This window comes from Pseudophryne corroboree, chromosome 6, assembly GCF_028390025.1.
Source record: "Pseudophryne corroboree isolate aPseCor3 chromosome 6, aPseCor3.hap2, whole genome shotgun sequence".
NCBI classification, from domain to species: domain Eukaryota; kingdom Metazoa; phylum Chordata; class Amphibia; order Anura; family Myobatrachidae; genus Pseudophryne; species Pseudophryne corroboree.
In genome coordinates, this window is record NC_086449.1 from 796,082,633 (window position 1) to 796,100,725 (window position 18,093).

The following is an 18,093-nucleotide window of genomic DNA, read 5'->3' on the forward strand; positions in this document are numbered from 1 at the left end:
TAAATAAAGTTGCAAACAGCTACAAGTTATACATAACGAGTGTCGTGATTTCTTTACATTTGTTCATACAATGGTGATACATGAAGTAACCAGATATCAATGCGAGGCAGAAGCACGGGTACACTGGTATAGTGGGGATGATAACCACCTATCCCATATCTTGTAAAATTTATCCGGGGCTTTCCTAGAAATATAAACAAACTTTTCATGGGACACAACCGAATTCACTAACGGGATCCATTTATTAATATCAGGGCCCTCAGTCGCCATCCATGAGCGTGCTATCAATACTTTGGCCAAAGCGCATAAATTAAGAATATATCTTCTAGAATGAGCATCCAATATCTCCTCATCTATGACCCCAAGGATACACACAAGGGGGGTAAACACATCAAAGGGGATTCCCGTAGAGGCTATCATCCGTATCACCGCTTGCCAAAAGTCCTGCACCACCGGACAGGCCCACAATAGATGCAGAAGGTACCGTCCAGAGAGGCACACTTCGGGCACCTAGAGTCACTCCGTCCCCCTATGTTAACAAGACGGGTGGGGGTGATGTAGACTCGGTGTAATATAAACAAGTGTATCTGTTGAAAACGAGCCGAGGTGGTAGCGGTACGTGAAGTCCCCAAGGCCTCCTCCCACACGTCTAGGGAGACCGGTCCCAAGTCAGCCTCCCATTTAGTTTTAAGGTATAAGAGACTGTCAGAATGGTGGGCACCGAGCAGAGCGGAGTAGAGAGCAGAAACAGTCCCGGAGCCTAGAGTATCAGTCAGGAGCAGCTGAACCAGTGACTTCCGAAGGAGAGGTGGAGCAGCACTAAACTGAGACGCGCAGGCGTGGCGAAGCTGAATATATCTATAATAATAGGATGCGGGTATATTAAACTCAGTCTGCAGTTGTCCAAAAGAAATAAGCGTGCCCGAGGCGTACAATTGATTGAGGGAACAAACACCCCAGCGTCCCCACACCGGTCCCATTTGTAGGGACATGAAATGGGTGAGAGCACGAGTGTGCATCAATGGGGTGTCAGGATCCCAACCCTCCCCCCCCCAACATAGAATGTATCTGCCTCCAAACCATAATCGCTTGTTTAACCAACGGCATCTTAAGGAGTGCAACATTATCACTAAGAAGGAGCTGGAGGGGTGACAAATTGATTTTAGATGCTAGTAATACAGTAGAGATTAATAAATCCCCAGACGAGTCGGAGACCCAAGGAATTAGATGGAATAACTGAGCCGCTAAGTAATAGAATCTAAGTTTAGGAAGGGCCAGACCACTCGAGTCCCGAGGTCTAGTTAGAGTGTCTAGTTTAATCCGAGCTCTACGGTTGGACCAAACCAGTGAGGACAAGAGACCATCTATGATACCAAATAATCTCTGGGGGAGATAGACAGGGGAATGTTTGAGGACATACAGCATTTTAGGTAATACAACCATTACAATTAGGTTTATCCTACCCGTAACAGTAAGTGCCAATTTACTCCACACCCTGACACGAGACCATAGATAGGACGTATATTCAGATCAATAAATTGCGAGGACCGGTTGGTAACCCATACCCCCAGGTATTTAAAAGAGTCCACCCAACGAAGCGGCAGGTCCCCGGGAGGGCAGACAGGACAGGGGCCTCTAAGCGGAAGGACACAGGACTTGTCCCAATTAATGGACAATCCAGAGAATCCCCCAAAAGTGTCAATTACTTCCAATAGGCATAGTGGTAAATTAATCAGGTACAAACAACAGGATATCGTCTGCATAAAGAGCAATTTTGTCTGTCCTGCCCCCCAACCGGAAGCCCGCCACCCGCAAGGAGGATCTAACAATACAGGCCAAAGGCTCTATGGCCAGGGCAAATAGGATCGGGGACAACGGACAACCCTGTCTCGTCCCTCTCTCTAGAGAGAAAATGGAGGATATGTGGCCGTTAACAGAAACCCTAGCCTGGGGTTCATAATAAAGCACTTGGACCCACTTTTTAAAAATAGGTCCAATACCAAATTGGTCCAATGTCTCCCACAAGAAGCCCCACTCCACAGAATCAAACGCCTTAGCAGCATCCAGGGAAACTATAGCTGAGGAGCAGGACCCCTCGTGAGGGGCCAGGAGATGCGTATAGAGTCTACGTAGATTAGGTAAAGTGGACCGGCCCGGCATGAACCCTGATTGGTCCTCATGTATCAATTGTAGAATGACAGCGCTAAGCCTTGTCGCTAGTATTTTAGCTAAAATCTTTACGTCAGTTGTTAACAAGGAAATCGGACGGTAAGATTCGACTCGTGTTGGGTCTTTATCCAGCTTAAGGAGAACTATAATTAGGCCTCAGCCATAGAGTCAGGCAGCCTACCCTGCACAAACAAAATTATTATATATAGCAAGGAGTTTAGGGCCATAAAAAGGTAAGTGCTTTTTATAAAGTTCCACGGGTATCCCATCAAGACCCGGGGTCTTCCCTCCAGGAGAAGAGTTTACAGCGGATTCCACCTCAGTCAGCGTTAAAGGGGGAGTCCAAAAACGTTACAGCGTCCTGGGACAGCGTGGGTAATGGAATATCAGCTAGGTACATCTCTATTTCCGTCTCAGTGTGATTAAGCCTACAGGGCCGAAACTAGGAGTTTTGGCACCCGGGCTGAGCCATTAACTTAGCTCCCCCCTCGCATTCATATATATATATCAACTTCATAAGGGCAAAGGGGATAGCTCGGCATTTTCATACTTTTTATTTTCATTTTTTATTTATTTGGGCTACGGATGAAGAAGAAATAAAATAATAACCCATATATTAATACATACATAAAATCACACACCAATACAAAATACATACTGTCACGCACACATACATTCACTCACATACATACATACATACATACATACATACATACATACATACATATAATCACACACCGGTACAAACATGTATACTGACACATATATATATACAGTGACACACAAGCACACATACAGATGGGATGTAGTTATGTGACCGCCGGTCACAGTACCTCCCCCTATATCCCGCCCCCTCACAATCCCGACGGTCGGCATGCCGACCAACAAGGACCACTCCCACCCCAGCGAGCCCGCAAAGGGGCTTGCTGCGCTCGCAACCCCCCCTTCCCTCCGACAGGCATTCCGCTCCCGGGATACCAGCGTCGGTATGCCCGGTCACGCATACCACACCCATACAGATATGTAGTCACACACCTATTCACATACAATCACACACATGCACACATTCATACACACACATAGCAGTCACACACATACCGTGCCCCTTCCATAAGTTATACTCACTGTTTAGGCTGTGCTGCTCTTCTCCCCTCCTCTCTCCCATGCTGTTGATGGCTGGCATGGCACTGTGTGTACAGTGCCATTTAGCCCCGTCCCCTTTTCGGGCCCCTGCATTTCTTGTTCACTGCAGCAGTGGCTGCAGACTTGATTAAAGGTACTAGTGGGATGGGGGGGGGGGGGGGGGGGGGGTAGTAATTTGTCCCCTCTTGATGTGGCTCTGCTGTGCTGATCACAGCACGCTGCAGAGATGAAACTGAAAGTAAAGTACAGCTCCCGGCAGCAAGGGCTGCTGGGAGATGTAGTTTATTTTCAGTGTCATCTCTGCGATGCGGTGCGTGTGCGGCAGCTAGCAGGGTCTGGAGCTCGAGCTCCGCCGGCTGCAAGCTATCGCTGCCGCATAGGGAGGGGGCGTTAGGGGGGATTAAAGTGACAGTCTCTGCGCCCTCTCCAGTCTGGCGCCCGGGTCACATGTTTCGGCCCCCTAGTTTCGGCTCTGAAGCCTAGAACTATACAGCCGTCTATAGTAGTCTACAAAGTCCCCCACAATATCGGGAGTATTAAAATGAGTCACATTATCATTGGTACAAATTGCAGGCACCGTATTAGATGCCCTGTCCGCACTCGCCAATGTTGCCATAAAGCTACCAGGCCTATCACCCGTTGCATAGTACGTGTGTTGAGCATAAAGTAGACGGTACTTAGCCTTATCAGCCAAGCAATCACGCCATTCAGCCTGCGCAAGCAACCACCTCTCCCTCGTAGTGTCAAGACCATCGACCATATACTGCAACTCCAAGCCTCCTACATCCTGCCTCAAGGCCACGCTCATCCTGGGTATAACCAGATTTCAAGACGGCCACAGTCTTGATCAGGGTGCCATGGACATATGCTTTAAAGGCATCCCATAAAACTGTGTCAGACACCAAGCCCTGATTTTCCAGCAAAAAGGCCTCCCACATCTCCACCAACTCCGCACCGGTGCCCATCTGAGTCAGCCAAAAGGAAATAAACCTCCAAAACCGTGCCCCCCTAACGTCTCCCATGTCCAAACATAGAATTACCGGGGAATGATCGGAGATTCCCCTGGTAGCATACTAAACATCCACCAACCTGGGCAGCAAGCCTTTGGAGGTGAGGGCCAAATCTATCCTGGAGAAGGGTAAGTAGGTAGGAGAAAAGCAAGAATACTGTCGCATGCCAGGATGGCGGACCCTCCACGCATCGACCAAACCCAGACTGTCCACCAGCAGCGCAAAGTCCCTCCTGCGCACCACAGGAGCATCAGGGGACAGTCTAGTTCTATCTAAAACATGGTCGATGACGTTATTAAAGTCACCAAGACAAACAATAGCAACATTCGGATATAGCGTAATAAACTCGGCTGCCTTTTTGAGAACCTCCGGGGAGTAAGGGGGCGGTATATAAACAACCAGGATAAGCAAAGACATAGAATAAACTTGACATCTTAGAAAAACATATCTGCCCCACTGGTCCAGTTGGACCTGACCAAGGACAAACGGGACCGACCTTCGAACTAGAATTGACACCCCGCGAATGCGACGTATGGGTGGAGTGGTATGCCCAGCCCAACCATGGTTTCTTAAGAGCCAGGACTTTTGCCCCCACCAGATGGGTCTCCATGAGGCAAATAATATCCGCACCATATTGTTTAAAGTGACGGAGCACTAATGAGCGCTTGACTTTGTCGTTCAGCCCCCGGACATTCCAGGATAGGAGTTTAAGTTGATTAGAGGCCATAAGTCAAGACAAAATAAAATATATGATCTGTCCCGTGTATCCCCGGCAGGCCACCAACACCAGCACTAAATAAAATCGAAAAAATCGAGGAACCCATAGCATTTGGAACACAGACAAAAAAGAAAACAAATACCAAAATACAGTTCCTCCCATCCTGCCCCCCCACCCTGTATACCCACCCAAACTGAGGCATACCTTATCCCAATAAACTGTTCCCCCTTAACAAAGAAAAAGCAAACTATACCAACATAAAAGGGCAATGAATGAAATGACCCAAAGACAAAGGCGTAGGTCTCCCACCCTCACATAAGAAAAGTGTGGAGACACCACCCCGAGCCCCAAATACAAACATCAGTGAAGTGGAAAGGTAAACATTAGTAGAGGCAACATAACATTAACCGAGTAACATACTGCAACATGGATATCAGCAAGAAACACTAGCATATATAGAAGGATATATCAGACATTAAGGATCAGCTGCAAGCGCCCGTCTGGCCGGGGCCCATCGATCCAGCCACAGGGCAGCGTCCCGAGGTGTAGCAAAGAATTTTGTTTCTCTGTCTGCCACCACCCGTAGCCTAGACGGAAAGAGCATTGCATACTGTAGATTAAGTTCCTTGAGACGTCTTTTAATCGGAACAAATTGTGCACGGTCCTTTTGCACCTCCAGCGCAAAGTCAGGAAACACAGAAACTTTGGAACCGTTCCACAACAGGGGACTCTTGGTACGCACCAGAGATAAAACAGCGTCCCGGTCTCGGTAGTGGAGAAATTTCGCTATCAGTGTGCGCGGTGGCGCACCCGGCGGCAGCGGCCTGAAGGGCTGAAGGGAATTCTGTGAGCCCGTTCCACTGTGAAGAAAGGCGTAAAGGAGTCAGCACCAAAGGAATTTTTCAGCCAAGATTCAACAAACCGTTCCGGGGCCATGCCCTCCTCTTTCTCAGGAAGCCCCACAAACCGGACGTTGTTCCTCCTCAGTCTGCCTTCCATATCTAGCATCTTGCCTTTTATATCGGACAGCTGACCATCAATGGCAGTAACACGGGAGCTAAGCGGTGAGATCTTGTCCTCTAGCGTGGAGGGCCGGGTCTCGACTTCCCCGACCCGTTCTCTAACCTTCTGGATATCGTGATGGATTAAGGTCAGGTCGGCCTGTACCTGACCTATCTTGTCAGAGAGACGGGATTCGCTAGCCGCCAGGGCCTCCAATACTTTTTGCAGCACATCATCAGAAGCCTCACCAGAGGAGGATGATTGACTGGGGGACACCGGTGGAGGGGTATCCCCACCCCCATCCGGCGTCGCCGCATGCCTCCCAGGGGTATGCGAGTACCGCGCAGCCGGGCCGCAGCAGATTTATGGTGGTTCCTCACCATTGTTAGATATAGTAGAGCAAATCAGGATCGGTCGCTCAAAGGAGACACAGCAACAGCACAGAAGTAGTAGAGTCCACGGCTGCCAATAAATTGATTCTAACGTGTGCACACACTTGAAGCAGGGGGGCCCACAATCACAGCACTTCCTGAAGACTGGAGCAGTAAATATAGCGTGGGACCAATTAGAACAAATATATTCAATATATAATAAAGGAGCAGATGTTGTGAGTAGACGCTGAGCCAGTGGCAGGAGAGGGCTCACAGAGAACAATGGGTAGATATATGCACTGCACCAGGAGCAAGGCTGACACAGTGCAGTTTAGGATAGCACTCAGATGAGCACAGCCAGCAGGGGAGAGGCAGACTCACCAGCCCACGCAGGGGTAATATCCAGCGGCTCACGGCAGAGCTTTCTCACCCCCCAGGGAGCGGCAGCGATCAGCGTCCCGGCAGTAAGGCAGCAGGAGGGAGTCAGCACAGGGAGGCTGCGGCTGCTGATGGATACGCGCCCCAGGGCAGCGGCGACCTCCGGCGGCTCACTGCGGCGATGTCCGGCGGCTCACTGCGGCTCAGGAGTACGGCACAGGGAGCGCCCGTGATCGGAGTCCCGGACACTCAACGGCAGGCAGGAAACAGCACGGAGAGACCACAGCCGGCAACAGAATTGGGCGGGCTGGGACCGGAAGTCACGGCGCCAGCCCCGGGCCCGCAGATCCAGGCGAGAACAACCAGGCACCCACCGGCGAATTCCACACCGCAGACCTCCAGCACAGGTCCCCAATACTCCAGGTACTTCCCCCACCAGTCATGCAGGTTTTGGGCTCGGAGGGGTCCCCCAGGATATCAGTCACGGATGGTTGAGGTGGAGAGCGCCCAGCCAGAGCAGCTACTCCATGTCCCGCTTGGCCAGGCCCCCAGAGATTTCACTTTAGATTTTAATTATTATTGCACTAAAAATCAAAAGGCAAATTTGTCAATTTGGCCTGATCACTGAGATGCCCAATCTGTGCCCATACTTATTATACCAGCTAATGCTGCTTAGTCACGTTCCTCTATCTCAGAGCTGGCCCTAACCAATATGATGCCCTAGGCAAGATTTTGGCTGGTGCCCCCTTGCACAGACGCTAGTTCCGTCTCTGACCCTGTACCCCTTTCCCAGCACCATCACCCCTCACCCATAGTAGTCCTCATTTTGGTGCTCCTACCCCCTATATTTTATATAGGAACAGTGTGCACATTCGGTGAGCACCCCAAAACGGTTCGTGTTCTTGCTGGGAAGGGGCATGGCTACACAATAATACCCCCAGTTGAAATTACACCACACAGTACTGCAACTTTATTCACATTATATCACGCAATAGTGTCTCTTATTCACGTTATATCACACAGTAGTACCACGTTACTCTTCACAGTAGTGCCCCTTATTCACATTACACCACACCATATAGCTCTTTATTCACATTATACCACACCATATTGCTCTTTATTCACATTAGACCACACAGTAATGCCCTTTCTATACAGCACGTTATGCCACAAAGTACTGTAGTACACCTTTTACACATAATGCCGCACTTTAGTAATGCATTTCGTATGCAGATACAGCCGCAGTCACACACAGAATATAGGCATGCTGCATATCATTTTAATCAGCAGAAGCTGCATGTACCCCTAGGCATTCCAAATGCCCTAGGCATTTGCCTAGTTTGCCTATGCCTAGGGCCGGCTCTGCTCTATCTCACCGATACGTACCTCAAATATTTTGCACAAATTAAATTTTCCAAAAGTATGTTTATATCGTCTATTTAATTTCTGTCTCTTAAAACAAATAAACTGATGCTGCAGCTGAGGCATTTTTGTTAATTGTGCCTTGTTTTGATGCTGAAAAGTGTCATGCATTTTTATGAGCCATTCCTGTGCATTATGGGGGGTCATTCCGAGATGATCGACGATCATTCACACTGACATGCGGGGGGACGCCCAGCACAGGGCTATCCCGCCCCACATGTCAGTGCCGCCCCCCCCCCCGCAGAAGTGCTGTGCGATGCCTCTGCACTTCAAGAGAAGCCCCCGACCAGCGCAGCTTTAGCGTGCTGGCCGGGAGCTGCTCATCACTACCCGGCCCGCAGCGGCTGCGTGTTACGTCACGCAGCCGCTGCGGGCCGCCCCCCCCGTTCGGTCCGGCCACGCCTGCGTTGGCCGGACCGCGCCCACTAAGTGGCGGCCAAACACCGCTGTTCTGCCCTCCCCCCGCCCATCGACCGCCTCTGCCTGTCAATCAGGCAGAGGCGATCATAGCGGACCGACGGCCCTCGGCCGTCTGGCATGCGCCGGCACACTGCGGCACTGGCGCATGCGCAGTTCTGACCCGATCGCACCGCTGCAAAACACTGCAGCGTGCGATCGGGTCAGAATGACTCCCCATGAACCTTCTCAGTCAGGCGCAAACAGAATAGCAACATTCTTACTTAAAATGTAAATAAATAAAGTTGCATTATTGCAGCCTGTGTAGGGTTGTACTGCAGCTGCAGCTCTCTTCTCTTCATGTACCTGGGTCAGATGCGGCTGGAGGCGTGGCTTCGCTGTGAGCACTGCAATACCCCACGTTCTAGCTAATGGCCAAATACTGCAGGCGATAAGCACCAACGTAGACTTGGAGCATCCGCAATGCGAAGCGCAGCAGATACAAATGGGATTATTTTGAATGACACTAAAATAAATGTGCAGGCTTCAGCATCGTAGTATAGAACATACTATATTTATGTACAGTGCGGGCGGCGTTACGCTTAAAATAGTTCCAGCAGTTTCTCATTATGCATAAATGGGTGTGTATGTAATGTTTATAACCAGATGCAGTCTTCATCATCATCATCATCATCAGTATGCAATTTGCTCCAGCGTTATAGCACCTGCAAGTCAGACCCCTCCAGCCAACTACTCTTGCGACTTTTTCGACGGACATTTAAATGGCAGTTCGCAACTGCACACCCATTCCAGCCCCTGTCCCAGCCCCCCAGTCATAAAAGTTGCAGGTACTGTCTATTATTGAACAAAATAAATATGCATTGCCTAAAGAAGTGCATGCTCAATTAATAGAGATGCGGTGACGCCTGAATGTGAATACGGCCCATTATGTGTCAGAAATCCCTCTATTATACCATATATAGGGGGTCATTCTGACCCGATCGCACGCTGCGCTTTGTCGCAGCCGTGCGATCGGGTTGGAACTGCGCATGCGCTGCGGCCGCATTGCGCAGGCGCGCCGTTGCCCGGCAACAGCCGTCGCCAGGCAGCGACGCCGCTAGCGAAGAAAGCGGTCGCAGCGGCGAATGCATGGCGTGTCCAGGCATTTGGAGGGCGGATGTCTGGCGTCAATTCCGGGACCTGTAACGCTGGATTCATCGCACAGGGTAAGTAACTCTTACACTGGTCTTGTTCTGCTCAAAACATTTTTTGCACAGCAGGGATGCACAAGCGATCGCAGCCTTGCTATGCAAAAAAACACTCCCCCATAGGCGGCGTCTAGTTGATCGCACGGGCTGCAAAAAGTTGCTACGTGCGATCAACTCGGAATGATCCCCACTGCTTACAGCAAAACTATGCAGCAGCTGCAGTACCTCTGCTGGCCTGTGGGCTATCTAGAAACGTTCACACCTTGACTATGAACTGGACACTGAGCCTTGTAGGCTGTTCTAGGTCAGACTCAGGCCACGGTATGACTAATATCTACAGTATGTATGATGGTAACATGCATTATGTATAACATATAAGGGAGGATGTGCTGCATACTTTGTATTTGTTAGTTTGGGAGGCAATCAATTTGCCGGCTGTCGTGATCCTGGCGGTCAGGATACCGACAGCCGGAATACCGGCACACAGGGGCTATTCCCACTCCTGGGTGTCCACGACTCCCATAGAGTGGGAATAGATCCTATGGCGAGCGCAGTGCGCCACCGAGCCCGCAAGGGGACTCTTTGCGCTCGCCGCGCTGCTGGCACTCTAGCGGACGGGATGCTACTGTCGGGATAGTGACAGCTGGCATACCGTCCTCCGGGAATACATACGTATTCCGATAGTTTTGCTTTGTGATATCTAGGTCATTATTTTTTTTTGTTTGACACAAGGAGACACTGACAATTATATATGATGGAAGCGCAGTTGTGTTTTGTTTTTTTGCGTAGTTAAAGGTAAAATATACCCTGTGCATCACGTCTTTGTACTGTATCTGTGTATGAAGGGCAGTAATGTGTTTTTCATTTAGGATTATTTTTCTTTATTTTATTTTTATTTTTTAGCTTTCAATGTCTCTTGTTTTGGAGACTCTGTTTCCACCCTTGTGGAATTTCCTTTATCTCTGTTACAAATATATTCATAGATAATCACATTTACCATTTCTTAAAAATGTCCGTATGACTCATAAATTTAATATAGCCATCTGTTATTTTTTTGGTTGTAATTTATGGTGTTTGTAGATAGAGTTACATTTATTTTGTATCACTCCCCCCCCCCCCCCGCCCCCCACTGACCAAGTAATGAAACTCAGGGTGCTGGCTCCCCTGGATTCTCAGACACCTCCATATGAAAGCTTCATGACTCCAATTTATTTAGTCTGTCACCTGTCAACGACCACAAAATCCATAGAGGTCTCGCTGTCACAAATTTGATGGCCTTCGTCCGGTCTCCAGGGGGAGAACATGCATAGGTGGAGGCATGGAGGGCTTCCTATTGGTTAATATTACGGCAGTTCTTTGTTGATGCGTGGTTATTTGTTGCCTATACAGGTTGAGTATCCCATATCCGGAATGCTTGGGACCAGGAGCATTTCGGATATGGGATTTTTCCGGATAACAGATTACCTGTTATCTGTATGGGTTTCGGGGGTCCAGCGAGTCGGCAGGGGGGACCGCCGTGAGCCCAGCACGATGGTGAGGGGTCCCGGGGATCTGGCGCATCAGTGGGAGAGTCCGAGGGGTCAGCGGCGGGTACTGGGAGTCAGCGGCGGTGAGGGAATGGCTGCAAAGCCACTCCCCCACCTGTCTGTGATTGGCCGCAGACTCCAGTGACGTCATGACGCCGGCCGCGTCATGACGTCACTACTGGACTGAAATATTCCGGTTTTCGGAATATTTCGGTTAACGGGTGTCCGGATAACGGATACCCTGTACTCGTCTTTGACACTTTGAAATATTAGAGTCTACACGTGCGGTCGTCTGCTGAATTCTTTGCATGAAGCAACATTATTGGTGCTCATTCCGCACCCTTAGGATACAGCAGGGCCACAGAAGAAACGCACCGGGGGCCTGATTGCACACAAGACCGCATAGGCAGCTTTGAACAACTATAGGTGACGCACAGTCATAGGCTAGCATAAGCTAGCGCAGTGCCCAAGTTCACCCAGTACTCCGCTTGGCAGCATACAGTGGTTAGGAGCAAGGTAAGACGCAGGGCTAAATTTACTATGCAGCATATTTCAAAGCCGCTGCCTCCTCAGCGGTTTCTGGCGCAGGATTTAAAAACCCAATAATAGGCAATGCCCCTTTAAATCCAGTGGTCAAAATTGCCATAAGATGCGGTGACTTTGAAAAATGCTGCATGCTGTAGTCAGTTTATCCCCTAGATGTGATGCCAGTGTTTGGCAAGTCATGTTGTGGCAGTGTAGAGCGGTCCTTGGTGATGAGACATTGGCAGAAGCTGACAAACCGCCAGTAATGTTCAGTGCCCTATCTGGACAGATGAAGTGGCTAGTACTCTGACTCACCAGCCTGTTTTAGGTTCAGCTGCAAACGTCTGGTCCAAGCAGCAGGCAGGGCAGTTGGGGACACAAGCAGACACCTGGCAGCAATACAATACAGCACAGAGCAGGAGTACGGAGGCTATAACGGCCAGGTCTGTGTGAAACAGGTGGTTATTAAAGGTAGCTGGCACCAATAAGCATCAGACACATAATAGCATGATTAACATCACTACAAGGTATCAGATAATAAGCTGTCACTTGCTGTTCCTAGCACAACCTATGTCCAGACGCATGCAATAACAGCTATTTCATTATGTACAATCCTATTAGATTGTGTGAATGCTCACACTCTCACACTTAGAATTCTCACACTTACACAGAATGCTCACACTTACACAGAATGCTCACACAGGTAGAATACACACACGCAGAATGCTCATGCTCTCACACTTAGAATGCTCACACTTACACAGAATGCTGACACACGTAGAATGCTCATCCTCAAGCAGAATGCTCACACTTTTGCAGAATGCTCATACACTTGCAGAATGCTCACACTCTCACAGAACGCTCATCCTCAAGCAGAATGTTCACTCACGCAGAATGCTGACACACGTAGAATGCTCACACTCATGCAGAATGCCTATACTCATGCAGAATGTTCACCCTCATGCAGAATACTCACACAGAATGCTCACACTCTCGCAGAATGCTCACACTCATGCAGAATACTCATACTCACACAGAATGCTCACACTCTCGCAGAATGCTCACCCTCATGCAAAATGCTCTCCCTCATGCAGAATACTCACACTCTCGCAGTATGCTCACCATCACGCAGAACAATCACACTCTCGCAGTATGCTCACCATCACGCAGAATACTCACACTCTCGCAGTATGCTCACACTCTCGCAGAATACTCACACTCTCGCAGTATGCTCACCATCACGCAGAATACTCACACTCTGGTAGTATGCTCACACTCTCGCAGTATGCTCACACTCTCGCAGTATGCTCACACTCTCGCAGAATGCTCACACTCTCGCAGTATGCTCACCATCACGCAGAATACTCACAGTCTGGCAGTATGCTCACACTCTCGCAGAATACTCACACTCTGGCAGTATGCTCACCATCACGCAGAATACTCACACTCTGGCAGTATGCTCACACTCTCGCAGAATACTCACACTCTCGCAGTATGCTCACCATCACACAGAATGCTCACACTCGTGAAGAATACTCACACTCTCGCAGTATGCTCACACTCTCGCAGAATACTCACACTCTCGCAGTATGCTCACACTCTCGCAGAATACTCACACTCGCAGTATGCTCACATTCGTGAAGAATACTCACACTCTCGCCGTATGCTCACCATCACACAGAATGCTCACACTCGTGAAGAATACTCACACTCTCGCAGAATACTCACACTCTCGCAGTATGCTCACACTCTCGCAGAATACTCACACTCGCAGTATGCTCACATTCGTGAAGAATACTCACACTCTCGCCGTATGCTCACCATCACACAGAATGCTCACACTCGTGAAGAATACTCACACTCTCGCAGTATGCTCACACTCTCGCAGAATACTCACACTCTCGCAGAATAATCACACTCGCAGTATGCTCACACTCGTGAAGAATACTCACACTCTCGCAGTATGCTCACCATCACGCAGAATACTCACACTCTCGCAGTATGCTCACCATCACGCAGAATACTCACATCTGGCAGTATGCTCACCATCACGCAGAATACTCACACTCTGGCAGTATGCTCACCATCACGCAGAATACTCACACTCTGGCAGTATGCTCACACTCTTGCAGAATACTCACACTCTCGCAGTATGCTCACCATCACGCAGAATACTCACACTCTGGTAGTATGCTCACACTCTCGCAGTATGCTCACACTCTCGCAGTATGCTCACACTCTCACAGAATGCTCACACTCTCGCAGTATGCTCACCATCACGCAGAATACTCACACTCTGGCAGTATGCTCACACTCTCGCAGAATACTCACACTCTGGCAGTATGCTCACCATAACGCAGAATACTCACACTCTGGCAGTATGCTCACACTCTGCCAGAATACTCACACTCTGGCAGTATGCTCACACTCTCGCACACAGCGCTTGCCTTTCATCTCTGATAGCTCATTTTATTTTTTCTCTAGAGCTTTGTCATCTGTGGTGGCTTTGGGAGCAAATATAATCTGCAACAAGATTCCAGGGTTGGCGCCTCGGCAAAGAGCCATCTGCGAGAGCCGCCCAGATGCCATTATAGTTATTGGAGAAGGGGCACAGATGGGGATCAATGAATGCCAGTATCAGTTCCGGTACTCACGATGGAACTGCTCAGCACTTGGAGAAAGGACGGTGTTCGGACAAGAGCTACGAGTAGGTAAGCGGCTTCTATGTGTCTTGTGGATGATGTGTGTGACGCCTGATGACTTTTCTGTCTTGTGTTCAGTCATCAAGTGTCATGCCAGGGAGGGGGGAGATGTATCAAGCCTTGGAGACAGATAAAATACCAGCCAATCAGTTCCTAGCTGCCATGTTACAGGCTGCGTTTCAAAAATGAGTTAGGAGCAGATTGGCCGGCACTTTATCTCTCTCCACTTTTTTTTTATCTGTAAGGGTCGATACATTTTCCCCTGCGTCTTGTAACCCTTATGCTATTTGCCTGGAAGAAAATCGCTTTCTCATATTATTGCAACACAATTTTTTTTTTTTTTAGTGTACTGCTTTATAGTTTTTTTTTATATGGTGGCAGTATTGCTGTTGCTGCCTATTGACAGATTTTTTTTTTTAATGGTATACCATGATTACTGCATTAAGTGGTAAATAAAGGCAGGTAAACTACAGTTAGGCCCCTATATTTTTGGACACGGACACAATTGTCCTAATCTTGACTCCACCAGAGTTGATAAGAAATGAAACATTCATTGTTTTAAATGCTTACTCCAGTAGGCTGATATATTTCACTGTTTATGGTCTTCTCTTGTGATATTGTTCAACTATTTTGGAAGGAGGTCCAGCTATATATTAATAATAAGAATTTACTTACCGATAATTCTATTTCTCATAGTCCGTAGTGGATGCTGGGGACTCCGAAAGGACCATGGGGAATAGCGGCTCCGCAGGAGACTGGGCACAAAGTAAAAGCTTTAGGACTAGCTGGTGTGCACTGGCTCCTCCCCCTATGACCCTCCTCCAAGCCTCAGTTAGGATACTGTGCCCGGACGAGCGTACACAATAAGGAAGGATTTTGAATCCCGGGTAAGACTCATACCAGCCACACCAATCACACCGTACAACTTGTGATTTGAACCCAGTTAACAGCATGATAACAGAGGAGCCTCTGAAAAGATGGCTCACAACAATAATAACCCGATTTTTGTAACAATAACTATGTACAAGTATTGCAGACAATCCGCACTTGGGATGGGCGCCCAGCATCCACTACGGACTATGAGAAATAGAATTATCGGTAAGTAAATTCTTATTTTCTCTAACGTCCTAGTGGATGCTGGGGACTCCGAAAGGACCATGGGGATTATACCAAAGCTCCCAAACGGGCGGGAGAGTGCGGATGACTGCAGCACCGAATGAGAGAACTCCAGGTCCTCCTCAGCCAGGGTATCAAATTTGTAGAATTTTGCAAACGTATTTGCCCCTGACCAAGTAGCTGCTCGGCAAAGTTGTAAAGCCGAGACCCCTCGGGCAGCCGCCCAAGATGAGCCCACTTTCCGTGTGGAATGGGCCTTTACAGATTTTGGCTGTGGCAGGCCTGCCACAGAATGTGCAAGCTGAATTGTACTACAAATCCAACGAGCAATCGTCTGCTTAGAAGCAGGGGCACCCAGCTTGTTGGGTGCATACAGGATAAACAGCGAGTCAGATTTTCTGACTCCAGCCGTCCTGGAAACATATATTTTCAGGGCCCTGACTACGTCCAGCAACTTGGAATCCTCCAAGTCCCTAGTAGCCGCAGGCACTACAATAGGCTGGTTTAAGTGAAATGCTGAAACCACCTTAGGGAGAAATTGAGGACGAGTCCTCAATTCTGCCCTGTCCGTATGAAAAATCAGGTAAGGGCTTTTATAGGATAAAGCCGCCAATTCTGAGACACGCCTGGCTGAAGCCAGGGCTAACAGCATTACCACTTTCCATGTGAGATATTTTAAGTCCACAGTGGTGAGTGGTTCAAACCAATGTGATTTTAGGAATCCCAAAACTACATTGAGATCCCAAGGTGCCACTGGAGGCACAAAAGGAGGCTGTATATGCAGTACCCCCTTGACAAACGTCTGAACTTCAGGAACTGAAGCTAGTTCTTTTTGGAAGAATATTGACAGGGCCGAAATTTGAACCTTAATGGACCCTAATTTGAGGCCCATAGACAGTCCAGTTTGCAGGAAATGCAGGAATCGACCCAGTTGAAATTCCTCTGTAGGGGCCTTCCTGGCCTCACACCACGCAACATATTTTCGCCAAATACGGTGATAATGTTGCACAGTTACATCCTTCCTGGCTTTGATCAGGGTAGGGATAACTTCATCCGGAATGCCTTTTTCCTTCAGGATCCGGCGTTCAACCGCCATGCCGTCAAACGCAGCCGCGGTAAGTCTTGGAACAGACATGGTCCCTGCTGGAGCAGGTCCTTTCTTAGAGGTAGAGGCCACGGGTCTTCCGTGAGCATCTCTTGAATTTCCGGGTACCAAGTCCTCCTTGGCCAATCCGGAGCCACGAGTATAGTCTTTACACCTCTCCTTCTTATGATTCTCAGTACCTTGGGTATGAGAGGCAGAGGAGGGAACACATATACTGACTGGTACACCCACGGTGTTACCAGAGCGTCCACAGCTATTGCCTGAGGGTCCCTTGACCTTGCGCAATATCTGTCCTTTGGTTTTTCTCAACGGTTCACAATCATGTGGAAGACTTCTGGGTGAAGTCCCCACTCCCCCGGGTGAAGATCGTGTCTGCTGAGGAAGTCTGCTTCCCAGTTGTCCACTCCCGGAATGAACACTGCTGACAGTGCTATCACATGATTTTCCGCCCAGCGAAGAATCCTTGCAACTTCCGTCATTGCCCTCCTGCTTCTTGTGCCGCCCTGTCTGTTTACGTGGGCGACTGCCGTGATGTTGTCCGACTGGATCAACACCGGCTGACCCTGAAGCAGAGGCCTTGCCTGACTTAGGGCATTGTAAATGGCCCTTAGTTCCAGGATATTTATGTGAAGTGACGTTTCCATGCTTGACCACAAGCCCTGGAAATTTTTTCCCTGTGTGACTGCTCCCCAGCCTCTCAGGCTGGCATCCGTGGTCACCAGGACCCAATCCTGAATGCCGAATCTGCGGCCCTCTAGGAGATGAGCACTCTGTAACCACCACAGGAGAGACACCCTTGTCCTTGGAGATAGGGTTATCCGCTGATGCATCTGAAGATGCGATCCGGACCACTTGTCCAGCAGATCCCACTGAAAAGTTCTTGCGTGGAATCTTCCGAATGGAATCGCTTCGTAAGAAGCCACCATCTTTCCCAGGACCCTTGTGCATTGATGCACTGACACTTGTCCTGGTTTTAGGAGGTTCCTGACTAGCGCGGATAACTCCCTGGCCTTCTCCTCCGGGAGAAACACCTTTTTCTGGACTGTGTCCAGAATCATCCCTAGGAACAGTAGACGTGTTGTTGGAATCAGCTGCGATTTTGGAATATTTAGAATCCACCCGTGCTGACGTAGCACTACCTGAGATAGTGCTACTCCGACCTCTAACTGTTCCCTGGACCTTGCCCTTATCAGGAGATCGTCCAAGTAAGGGATAATTAAGACGCCTTTTCTTCGAAGAAGAATCATCATTTCGGCCATTACCTTGGTAAAGACCCGGGGTGCCGTGGACAATCCAAACGGC

The 18,093-nt window shown here is 49.0% G+C and overlaps 1 protein-coding gene across 3 annotated transcripts in view; it reads left to right on the forward strand.

Moving 5' to 3' along the window:
• Window positions 1–18,093, forward strand: part of WNT7B (Wnt family member 7B) — a 262,108-nt gene that overhangs the window by 184,363 nt on the left and 59,652 nt on the right. For all 3 annotated transcript variants that reach the window (XM_063928884.1, XM_063928883.1, XM_063928882.1), the window contains exon 2: window positions 14,353–14,579. In XM_063928884.1, the coding sequence (XP_063784954.1) occupies window positions 14,483–14,579 (97 nt within the window). In that variant the 5' untranslated portion in view covers window positions 14,353–14,482. The remainder of the gene's footprint in view (window positions 1–14,352; window positions 14,580–18,093) is intronic.